Below are 13,338 nucleotides of genomic sequence, written 5' to 3'. Positions count from 1 at the left end.
ACAAGTGCAATTTTGTTTCTCATAATTGTTATTTAATATCTCTCATTTGCAGCGTAATATCTGCAACTACAACTTTATTTCTCATAAATACAACTTTATATCTAACTACTTAAACTCATAATTGCAACTTTACAACTTTCAGCTGCGACTATATCTCTTAATTTTGACTTTATATCTTTCAACTGCAACTTTATTTCTTATAACTGCGACTAAATATATATATATATATATATATATATATATCTTACATTTGTGACAATATCTCTAAATTGCAAATTTATATCTTAAAACTAAAACTTTTTTATAATTGCAACTATATCTTATTGTGACTATATCTTACCCTATTCTTATAATTGCGACTTTTTAATCTTACAAATTACACTCATAATTGCAACTTTACATCTCTCAGTCGCGACTATATCTCTCAGTTTTGACTTGATATCTTACACTGCAACTTTATTTTATATCTTACAACTGCAACCTTATTTCTTATGATTGCAACTTTATATCATACAACTGTGACTATATATTTAAACTGAGACTTTATATCTTAGAACTAAAACTGTATTTCTTATCATTGCAACGTTATTTCTTGTAATTGTAACTTTATCTTACAACTGCAACTATATTTCTTATAATTGTGACTTTATATATCTTACAACTGCAGCTTTATATCTCATAACTGCAGCGTTTTGCCTCAAAATGTGAGTTTATTTCTTATATTAAACATTACGTTGTGTCTCTGTGACCTGTTTTAGGTGGAAACAGGCTGTCCTAAGAAACTATCTATGTGTCTTAACCGTGTAAAAGTTTGATACCTACCTTTAGTGGTAAATTAGTCAGTGTTGATGTTTAGCTTGGAAATATAAATCAGCATGATGGCACAGAAGATGAAAATATGACACCTTTCCGCCTTGCATGCTTTTTTCTTTATTTAATCCCTTCTTTCTCTGACGGCCCACACATTCTCCAGCGTTCTTTAAAGCATTTTCCTCTTTCGACTCACTAGTTTACATTATGATAAAGCTTAAAGTGTAGCAAATCTCCTGCCCAGATTGGCACAAAATGCATCTATTAATATATTGCAGAACCTTAATATATTTAATTTATGGCTAAATGTTAATCCCGTGACAGAAACAGAGAAACAAATAGAGACATAATTAGCGTAGCTGCTGTTCCATCTAAGCAAAATGATTTGTTCAACCCAAGTTAAGGAATAATAATAAACGTACATTTGATCAGAAATAACTGCAGTACAAGATTATAAGATGCATTATGTGAATGCTTGGCTACAGAGATGTGTCTTTAATCTAGATTTAAACAGAGAGAGTGCGTCTGAAACCCGAACGTTATCAGGAAGGCTATTCCAGAGTTTGGGAGCCAAATGTGGGAGCCAAATGACAACCAGCTAGCAGTGCATTATAATAGTCCAGTCTAGAGGTCATGAATGCATGAACTAGCTTTTCTGCATCAGAAACAGGTAGCATGTTTCAAAGCTTGACAATGTTTCTAAGATGGAAGAATGCTGTTTTTGTAACTTGGGAAATATGATTTTCAAGTTGCTTTCTAATATAACACACAGATTTTTGACTTTAGAGGATGTGACAGTGTATCCGTCTAGTTGCAAATTGTAATCCAAGAGATTCTGTGTACTGTTTTTTGGTCCAATAAGTAATATCTCTGTCTTATCTGAATTTAATAGGAGGAAATTATTGGTCATCCAATCTTTTAAATTTTTTACACAATCTATTAGCTTAGATAGTTGAGAAGTTTCATCTGGTCTTGTTGAGATATATAGTTGAGTATCATCAGAATATGAAAACATATCCCGTATTTTCTAATAATATTACCAAGAGGCAACATGTATATTGAAAATAGCAGAGGACCTAGGACAGATCCTTGTGGCACTCCATACTTTACTGGTGATAATTGTGATGACTCTCCATCTAAATGAACAAAGTGGTAGCGATCGGACAGGTAGGATCTAAACCATCTTAAAGCCTGCCCTTGAATACCAGTATAGTTTTGTAATCGATCTATGAGTATATCATGGTCTATAGTGTCAAACGCAGCACTAAGATCAAGTAATAATAGTAATGAGATGCAGCCTTGGTCTGAAGCAAGAAGCAAGTCATTTGTAATTTTAACAAGTGCAGTTTCTGTGCTATGGTGAGGCCAAGATAACAAAGTTTGTGTTTATTTATTGTGTTTATTACATCGGTCTTCCACATTTTAGGGCAAATCAAAACAAATAAACAAATCAAAATGGAAATTATTAGATTTATACTTTTTATTTTTTAGACATTATACTGACTGACCTTTAACGCCAGTGTCCATTTACACTGTTTGCCCTGAATTGCAGTCTTTCTGCATGTGTGTAAATCAGAAGTCAGATCAGTTCTTTCGATAGGTTACTATGTATGTTATATATGTCTATATGTTTCCATATTTTATAGATTTTTTTATATTTTATAAGTTTAATGTGTTTATATGTTTATGTCTATGTTTATACATGTTTCAATATTGGTCCTGTGAGGCACAACATTTTGTTCCTTCGTATGTCTCCAAATATAAAGGACTGACAATAAAGCTTGCTTGAACTTAATCATATTAATGAATTTAGACTTTGCAAACTTCATAAAAAGAGCCAAAGATTAATCATAACTGGCCAACCACTATCAACACATACTTAAAACATAACCAAGGCCTCCTTCAGGTCTGCTAAAAGACAAAAAGTGCATCACATGTGCAATTTCATTTTCATATATAAATGTTTTTTAGACACTGGGACACCTCCAGGATAGGGGGGGTCACTGGGATTCACGCTCAATAAACGAGGCTGAGAGTCCCAGCTGCACGGATGTGGTCAATGTAGATTGTAATCAGCTGGAGATGTGAGATTGGGATTTCAGGAGAGCGTAATGGAGAGGACCAGGGTGGCGTTACATAAACCATGATAGACATTCCGTTACCATGGAGGCCTTATCAAATCTAAACCCCCCCACTACCCATGCATGCTCTCCTTTCTCTTCCTCACGCCGTCTTTTCTTCATCTCTCCCTCGCTCACGTTGGTGCCTTTTGGCATGACGCACCGTGTGTGTGCATTCGTGTGTTTTGAAGGTCTCTGCTCATTCTCTGAGGCTGTATGCTCTTGTTCTTCGTATCTGCATTATCTCGACCCCCCTGCAAAAAATCTGTCCGTTCTGGGAGGCATTTCACCCTTCAACTCCCATCTTTTCTTTGGCTCAAAAGACCCAAAACACAAAACAACCATCATTCACATGCAAATCTCCTCTGGCGGGCCGCCAACTATAAGTAAATACACAAACGCCACTGGAGGACTGCCGCTATTCCTGAAACAATCCTTTGAAATGAATGCTCATAGTGAAAACTTCCCATACAGTTTGGAAAGAAGAAAGCAGGTGCGAATGAAAATGCATGCGCAAAAGCAAGACAAAAGCAAGAAAGAGTCCATGTCAAGCCACCAGCATAACACACACACACAAAAAAACACCTTGTGGCCTGTAAACTAAAACAGAGCTTGCTGAATTTAGAAGCATGCCACTTTTTTAGGTCTAACCCAGTTCAAACTGGCCCCAGGAGAGATTGTTCCTAGATCAAAACTCACAAAAAGCATTTTTAAAGTCTGCTCTCTGGTCAGACGCGAGAAATGATTTGAAACCTCTGCGACTGGTATTACATAAGATGAAAACGAGAGGTGTTGTTCTAATAGCTCAACAACATCAGTCCAAGATGTGCCCACATGAAAGCACGACACAACAGATCTCAACAAGAATATCAGTGAACACCCATGCAAACAAATCAAAACCCACAGCAGAGGTAGTGGATTCATTTTGCACCCTTTTGTTTGCCTATACCATGTGCACAACCGTTGAACCGATCTCTCAAATTATGCTATAACGCTGGAGGCAGAGGGTTGATGCTGCTATTACTTGAGGCATTTTGCAAATTTTCTTGCAGCATTTATTGAACTCGAATGTGTGCAGTTTTATCACATAATTTCTTCAAAGATGGTATGAATATTTCGAGGGGCGAGAAGCAGAAGGACGTATGTGACATTTTTGGTGAAATGGAGCTTTTAATGAAAGCTCTTAATGAGCTCTTTCTACTGGCAAAAGTACTGTCATCCATAAGCGTACAAATTTTTTATTATAAACAATTGAAATCAGTACACAAATTCAGATCAAACTATGGTAAAATTTTAGTTTTGGCTCTCCTGTAAAGTTACGTCTTTCTGTTCTCACCCCTCAATTTATTCAGACTCTAATGTATGTATACCATTCAAGCGTTTAAGGTCAGTAATATTTTTTTAGAGAAATTATTACTTTTTTTTCAGCTAGGACACATGAAAAGTTTCATTAATGTTACAAACATTTACGATTTCAAAATAAATTTCTTTTGACTTTTATATTCATAAAACAATCCTGAACGAACAGTTTTCAATATTGATAATAAGAAATGTTTCTTGAGCAGCAAATCAGCATATTAGATTGATTTCTGAAGGATCATGTGACACTGAAGACTGGAGTAATGATGCTGACAATTCAGCTTTGCATCACAGGAATAAATTACATAGAAAACAGCTTTTTTTATTATAATAATATTTCATAATATTACTGTCAATATTACTGTTTTTACTGAATTTTAAAGGAAATAAATACAGCCATATATATATTATTGGTTAATGTTAGTTTTCCCATGCATGCTCTTGGTGACATTAACAGAAAAGTAATTTCTGTGCTGCAGAAAGTTGTATTTTCAGTGACAACAATAAAGATAGTAAAAATATCCTATAATGTTCACTGATGAATCATAAACAATAAAACCATTTACTAAGAAAGAGAATTGAGTAAAATGTCAAGTCCTGTTGTTTTTAAAAGGTTATCACACACCTCAATGCGATATACACAGTAAATATCCTCAAGCCAGCCTGTGTTTGTAAAACACTGGATACGCATAAACTTTCTTATGAAAAACGTGTCACTTTCTGCCTCATGGCTCTTTTTCCTGCAAGCGAAGAGAGATCACACACAGCGAGAACGGCCCTAGCATCTAACACGTTTGATTAAGTCTTTTTTTTTTTTTAGTCGTGACGTATTGTCAAGTATGGTGCCATACTCGAAATTGGTGCTCTGCGTTTAACCCATCCAAGTGCACACACACAGCAGTGAGTAGTGAACAAATGCACACACACAGCAGTGAGTAGTGAACACACACACACACACACACACACACACACCGTGAACACACACCCGGAGCAGTGGGCAGCCATGCTGCGGCGCCCGGGGGGCAGTTGGGGTGCTCAAGGGCACCTCAGTCGTGGTATTGAGGGTGGAGAGAGCGCTGGACATTCCCTCCCCCCACCTACAATCCCTGCCGGCCGGGGACTCGAATCCGCAACCTTTCGATTACGAGTCCGACTCTCTAACCATTAGGCCACGACTTCCCCCATGATTAAGATGATCATCAAAGTTAAAAGCTCCTCTATGGCTCTGTTTCTAAATGGTCCTGTATATAATCATCGCCATCTTCCACTAGAGTGAACTAAATGAATGAACTTCATCGCCATTATAGTATGCAGTGATTTATATTACTCCCTACACTCGCCGCTTTCTGCATTACTGTTTATGGTAAGTTGCTTCGGAAGGAGGCTTTCCATGTGCGACTGCTTCTTGGTGGGAGTGATCACTGTGTGCTAATCACATCCTTCTCTCTAGCAAGCAGGAGGCTGTTTTCAGGCTGTTATTAGGGTTGTCGGTCAAGCCACTGATCCGGGAGCTCGAGGCCATCTGTGTGTGCGTGTGCACGTGTGTGTTTGAGTGTGCAAACTGCGTGGTGAAAAAGAGCAACCTCTGCTGTCACTTCAAAGGGGCGTCACGTGGCGCATTTGCTATGGCTTGATTCAGCCTCTGACTCGCACTGACTGCAATGCTGTTTTTGTAATGCAGAATGAAAAGAGCGGAGAGAGAGAGAAAGATCAGAAGTGGCGCCTTATAATCGCTTTCAAAAATTGTGACTATGTAGCCAGAGTGTGATGTTCTGCAGTAACATCAAGGCAGGAATTATGGGGGTTTGCAAAGGGAATATGATGCCTAAAACAAGACATGACTCACCAAAAGAAGGTCAAAACAAAAAGATTATTTGTTTTGAATATATGTACGTCACCGGGGTTTTCAAATGTCAGTAACCACAAAAGTAAGATCGCAAGTTAATATATGGATATGTATGAATTTTCATCTTGCGGTAAATAGACACTCGCAACCCGAAATCGCGTTCACCTGACAAGGTAACCATAGCAACAGTGGACTGCTTGTGCACTTTCCTTAGGTTCGGATTGAACATTAACACACACGCATATATATATCAATGGATACATTAAATTAATCAAGTGTGACAGTAAAGGCTCAACAAACACAGGGTTTTTTTTTACTTTGTTTTCATCAAAAATTCTTCTATTCATCTTGAAAAAACATTATCACAGTTTCCACCAAAAAATATTAATATATATAAGTGTTTCTTGACCAACAACTCAGCATATTAGATTTCTGAAGGCTCACGTGACACTGAAGACTCAGGAATAAATAATATTTTAAAATACATTCAAACAGAAAACAGTTATTTTTAAATTGTACAAAAAATTCACAATATTACTATTTTTACTGTATTTTCGATCAAATAAATTCAGCCTTGATGACCATATGAGACTTTTTTCAAAGTAGATCTTACCAATCGCAAACTTTTAAACAGTAGTGCATCAATATACATAAACACAAATATATAACAAAAACGTTTTAAAACATTACAAAAATCTTTAAGAGTTGGTTAACAAACTTTACTAGGGGCGTCAAAGAGCAATTTAGCCTGCGCTCAACATGTTTCTAATTCAATTCAGAACATGCCCTAAAAGACATTGCATAACTTCTACCTCTGTTCCCTCCTTCCATTTACTCATCTTCCTACACCTCCACCTCCTCTGAAGGTGCCAGTTGCCATGTGAACAGGTCCTGAGACTGAGAGAGGCTCCTACACACAGAGGACTAGGAGGACCCAGTATGCTCACACAAATATCCATTTCATAGCATGGAGAAAATAGCATCCAAAAACATTTATTTGGGAAAAAAATGTTTCTCCACTAAATTCCGAGGCAGCACAACATGTATCCAAAGGCAATCCCAGAATGCACTGTGCCGAGCTCAGAGAAAAAAATAATCCAAGATGGTGGATTCTACATTTTTTCGTGCAGCACTGTAAAATATTGATTAAAAGGTTCAATACAAACTAAAATGAACTATTTTCTCCTACATTTGGGAACATTCTCAGAACTAATGTGCTAATGTTCTTCCAAGGTTCTCTCAAAGTTATGAGCAAACATTCTTCCAGTAATGGTATCAGAATGTTCATTCAAAGTGATCTGGACTTCAATAATGTTCTCAAAATGTTAACACATATACATCATTTATGGATTTTTTTTTTTTTTTCTGAAATGTTTTAGTTGGATGCATCTAATGTTTCAGAACGTCCAGGGAATTTTGACATTTTATATCAAACGCATAAAAAAAATGATTTTGCTTTTTAGAGAATAGCATTGCAAGATAATGCCAAACTGTATTGGAACCAACTGTGAGCTCTATTTGCTTAGTGAGTGTTGAGTTGTGGCAAAAGTTGCCTAAGTTGCCTATGCAGGAACAGTGCAAACGAGTCACATATATCACAAAATATAACAAGCACTTGAAAATGCCCAACTGTATACTACCACCCCCTCCACAAATACATCAGTTCTGCAGCATTAACATACATGAAAACAAAGTCGAGGTGGACACCGTAGCTGCTCTTCAGCAGAGCGCTGCCCAGGTGTGTGGATAAGCACACAATGAGTGGGCTAACCATTAAGGATCAAGAAGGGGGGCGAGAGGGTGATAGACTCAGAACGAAAGAGAGATATTTCGCTTTTTCTCATGTTATGTAAAGCCTTGCAAAGGGAAGCCAGTGAGTGGGCAGCCATTCTACTCTCATCCCTCACTCTTTTCAAAAGAAAAAAAATCCCAGCATTCCTCCTACACAAATACACTCTCTCCGATTGCACTTCTCTCTCTCCCTCCATCGATTTCTTTCTTTCTCCACTCTTGCTCTCTTGCTGAAGATTCTTTAAAACACCCTCAGGATAGTTTCGGCCCACAGGAAAGCAGCACATGGAGAGTGGGGTGGTCCTTATACAACCAGGCCTCAGTCCAGTGACTACCTACATCTTCATATGCCTTCATTAGCTTTTGATGAAAAAGCAAATCAGATATAATAATACCCAAAGGCATCTTTGTGCATATGACTACAGAACTTTTTAAGCCAATCTTCTGAGCTGCAAATGCCATCGCTGTGGGACCGAAGGAAAATGGCGTCATGAAAATGCTGATTGACAAAACAACAACAATGCACACAGAACCTTCACTACCAACAATTTGGAGATGTGAAAGGCTTTTAAGAGTGGAACAGAGAACGAATTTTCAATCATTATATAAAAAATACAGAATGACATTTGGCTTCGTTTGTGGTTTTCACACATACATTATTCCACCTGTGTGGATATACAGTGACGCCACAAGAACGCTACTTGAGTGAAATTACAGCACAAAACAGACAACGCAATCAGTCTGGTAGTCCAATTACAGTAAATCAAACACAGTGCAATGAAAGGTGCACTGTGCATCAGGACAGATATGCAAGTTGTCAGAGTCCCGAACAAGTGATTCATTTGAGTCAATTATTTTAATGAATAAAAATCACATCACAGCACAAATCGTGCAGTCTGATTTGCTAAATTATGACTCTAATGAACCGGTTCGTTTTAGTGTCAAACTCTTACAGCTTATTGTTTCTTTTACGAACTAGGCCTAATCACTTATTTACAGTATAATTACCCAACGATATAACTGCGCGAGAAAGTATTGAAATATATATTTTCCATGCGTTTCCTTCCTGTGAGCTACTGAAATGAGCTGCACTGTGAAACAGCCAATCAGAGCAGAGGTCAACATTATTATCCATGACCTATTGTGTGATAATAACAAAACCATTATCACACAATAGGACATTTTTGTTGACAGCAAAAACATTAATGCATGACGGTACAAGCCACTCCCCTCGGCACGTAAAAGTGGAAGAAAATTTCCCCAAAATTTGCAACTACCACCACGAACGAATCACATAGCCATTACACTGCTCTTGCCCTGCCCACTGGAACTTTGTTCTGATACGCCAGCCAACAAAACACTGTTGCCTCTGGCTCACAACTGGAAGGGCTAAAGGTAAGCAAAGTTATGTAATGATCAACTTGCTAATCTCGGTTCAATGAGCCCTACCGAATCACTCCATTACACACTGCAGTCATTACACACACTCATGAGGTGTCCATGCACATTCCAGAGATAAAGTTGTTTTGTATGGTGTGTTGTCTTGGAAGAGCACTAAAGTTCCTGAGAATCCTGGATTCTACACATAAAACCCAAGATATACAGGTAATAAAAGTATATACACTCTAAAAAATAAATTTTCTTAATTGGCATTGATGTTTAGAGGAAGAGCCTTTGACATCCATGGAATCTGTCTATTGCACAAATGGCTCTTTATAATGGAAAAAAAAATTTAAATGCTCTTCTTACATTGGTTCTTTTAAGAACTAATCACTGAAAGGTTCTTTGGGAATCCAAAATGGTTCTTGGAACCATTATTTTTATGTATAGGTTATTTCATTTAAACTTGCAAAGATGGGATCCAAAACGTAGAAGCATCTACAAAGTGCATCTGTCTACAGTTACTCATTCGCTCAACAGCTGGGCTGTTTGTCTTAAGGCTGATGCATTGACTGCATCAGGACTGATATGCAAGCAGTATCTTATTTCAGTGTGTTACCTCTTGACCCTGGATCAGTGGACTTCCCTCAGTCCATAATCCACAGTCACTCCATGGACAACAACACTAGATGAGACAAATTTCAAGCCCATTGTTGGCTAATCCAGGATTAGTGGCACTTTTTCAAAAATTCCCGGGCCTCAATAATGACAAACTGCAGAGAAAATGTCAGTTTTATCTAGAGGCAAGGCATCCTCCTTCACATAAAAAAGTAAAGCAGGTTGAGAATGAGGCTCATCAGTCTGTGACATAAAATTGAAATCTCTCTGATCTGTTCTAGATGGGCAGAGGTTCAAGATAAATTGCTTAAAATTCCCTCCACTGGAGAAAGAGAGACATGAGCTGTCAAGTGTCCAAAATGAATGACAGTTTAGGTCGAGGCTTCAGTTTATAGGTTATCAAGGGCTCACACAGAATGTGTTTTGAAAAGAAATGAAGCATGTTGAGTGAACTTTTGATTCCGAATCATTAGTGTAATATTTCAAACCACATATACAAATTAAGGAAATTCAGTTTTGATGCAAAATTCCTTCAAATGCCTCTGGGTTTTTAGCTTTTGATTTATTACACATAGTCTACCTCAGTTTAGCTTGATGTGCGTATAAACCTTTCCTCACCTTTCTGCTATTCACACAGGTAGAACAGTCCAAAGAAAAGAATAGAAAAAAATATCTGTTATCTTGTCTATAAAAACGGGACATTTTATTAGTAACTGCATATCCTAATAACGCATTGAACCAAAGCAAATGGACCATCTGGCCATCGATTTCACATCAAGCATAATTCTCTCTTTATGCACCGGCATACTGTCGAAATCCCTCCAGTTTCCATGGTTACGTCACAAAAACACTCTAATGCACATGTGCAGTGCGAACTGCTGCACTGTGGCTGCAAAGCATCACTGCCAATGAATGTGTGGGAGAGCCATTCTTCATAGCATAAAAGTCCTGGGATTTACAGGAACAGGTAACATGTATGCACTTGTTAAAGACACCCCATTCCCATCACAACAGTTTGACATTTCCCTGTAAAGCGTCCTTTGTCTGACACTACAATAGAAATCCCCTCACTTGGAACAGGAATTGATTCGTTCCTGGTGTTTTCTGCATACAGGTGCTCAGTGCTGTTTGTGTCAGGTGTGGGTGGCAGCGGCTTGTCGGTTCTTGAAACATCCATAACACCAATTTGAGGAAAGACACAATGGAAACATTTTATATTTTCATTCTCTTGAGATTAGCTTTCCCATAGCCAAGGAAATACCCTAGCACCGCCCCATTCCCCAGCCAGTTCCTCATTTAGTGATTGGGTCTGTTATTGACAAATGTGAAAGCACTTTGTTTTATGACATCACTATTTGTGACATTTTAAATGTTCAATGAAACTCAAGGTTTACCACTAGCCTTGACTGCCTGCCTAAAATACAGTGGTCCACTGCCGAGCCACATTTGTGAATATCACTGTGAAATAAAGAGGCAATGAAATGCATTTATCGATCATATAATCATGGCTACAACCAGATTTATTTTCCTCAATGGTGTGAACCTCAAACTGTTCATATGGCCCAAATACTGTCTGTATGAACTAATTATTTTTGTAATAGCAGTGACTAACATCTGTAACAATAGGGATAGTGACTTAAATAAATAACAGAAGTGCTACTGCATTATATTACATAACAGACAGCTAGTTGTCAAGTGTGATTCTGTTTACACAGCACAGGTTTTCCCGAAAATGCAGCTGTGAGGCGAGAAAATGTAAGGAAGTCAGCTTCCATTCTGGTTCGACACACCCACTTTTCACACTTTAAAAACAGTTTGTGGTACACAAAAAGGCAACAAAATTACAAGAAGTGACCAAACGGCCAACAATTTAAAAATCTTGTACAAAAGTTATGGAGCAACTCATTTTCGTGATTGTGAAATTTTATCCAGCACATTTCTATAAAACATAATAGCGATTCGCGATGTAGGCTATTTGTTCATGTCACTTTCTTTGAAAACACACCTTATGAAAAAGTTAGGGTAGCCTACTTATTCACATTAAACTTGCAATCATACAATAATGCATGTTTCCTTTAAGTCTTCGTAAACAAATGTGGCGCGTAGGTCGAATATTAAAACGTTTACAAATGTTTGAAATATGTTTCTTCCGCTTTAATCCAAATCTAAATCTGTCACATTCGTGCAATCCGCGAACTAAAAATATACGACATCGCGTTAATATTAAAAATAAAGAAAAGTGCATTTAAAGTGCACAATAATAGCGAAAAAATAGCAATCAGATAATCGCGACAGAAACTATGTTTATTGTAATCCACCGCCGGTGCGCCATAGCAACGCAAAGAAACGATGTTACAACGACCTGCTCTTCAAAGATCCACCCGAGAGGATGTGTGAGTGGAGCATGATCAGTGTGGACTCGTCTCACCTGTGCAGGTGGTGTACCGCTTTCCCGCCACGCTGTCCAGCAGCGCCAGCGCCAGGTTCTCCGCGGTGTCCGCGGGCAGCGGGGTCCAGTTCGTGTCCAGACTCGCCTCGGAGCTCTGCTCGTCGCTGGACAGCGACGGACTCCTGATATCCGCAGTAGCGGAGGGCCAGCACGGCGCTTCTTCGGTCTCCGGGCTGAACACCTCCCTCGCCGGGCCGCTCTCGGGAGACGTCTCCCTGAAGAACGGCACCACACGGGACAGGCTGGCCCGCCGCCTGGATGCCCCGGTGCCGGTGGCCTTCTCCCCAAAACCACCCGCCCGAGTGAGCGCATTGGTCTGTTTCTTCAAGAATTTTTCAAGAGGCTTCATTCCAGCCGGCATTTTGATGACAGAAATCGCAAGAAGACCCTGGGTTGATCCTAATTAATACTCAATAATGAACACTGATGATGACCGTATGGACGTGAGCGTCTACATCATAGCCGGATAATGCTGGATCCCAGCGCGGTTTGGAAAACGCCTGAAGAAATTCTTCTCCGTTTGTGTTAAGGTGTCAAGAATAAAACACGGCCATGTTCAGTGTCCCCGGTACACAAGTGGATGCTGATCGAGTCCTTACTACGCTAAGAAAAAAAAACCAAACGTATCCCAGGGAAACCACTGCAGTCCTTCAGCTCGAGAAGAAGGCTATGTGTGTACTACTACCATTGCCACTGTCAACGAAGCCTTGATCGATGAGTTAATTAGACAAATAATCAGACGCAAAAGATGAAAACAGCAGCAGGTATAGGCTATCTTAATAATGCATATGCATGTATATATATAAATCAGTCTCTGCCAAGGTGCTGGACCACATAAATGAATCGTCTCTTCCGGCAGCAGGTCTGAAGGAAACGCGAGTCGATGCTGATGAGGATTTCGCATCTGGAGGTATCTGACCGGTTCAGTGGAATCCGTGTTTATTTTTCTCTCACGGTACCGAGTG

At 38.8% G+C, this 13,338-nt stretch overlaps 1 protein-coding gene across 1 annotated transcript in view; it reads right to left on the bottom strand.

The window, feature by feature from the left end:
* The window catches only part of LOC306868685 (rap guanine nucleotide exchange factor-like 1), a 37,141-nt gene extending 23,803 nt beyond the window's left edge, over positions 1-13,338 (bottom strand). Inside the window, exon 1 of the mRNA XM_079414973.1 lies at positions 12,353-13,338. Coding sequence (XP_079271099.1) covers positions 12,353-12,734 — 382 coding nt within the window. The 5' untranslated portion in view covers positions 12,735-13,338. The remainder of the gene's footprint in view (positions 1-12,352) is intronic.

This window comes from Barbus barbus (assembly GCF_936440315.1).
Source record: "Barbus barbus genome assembly, chromosome: 4".
Taxonomy (NCBI): Eukaryota; Metazoa; Chordata; class Actinopteri; order Cypriniformes; family Cyprinidae; genus Barbus; species Barbus barbus.
The sequence above is the reverse complement of the archived record's forward strand: the minus strand, read 5'-3'. Positions and strand labels throughout refer to the sequence as shown.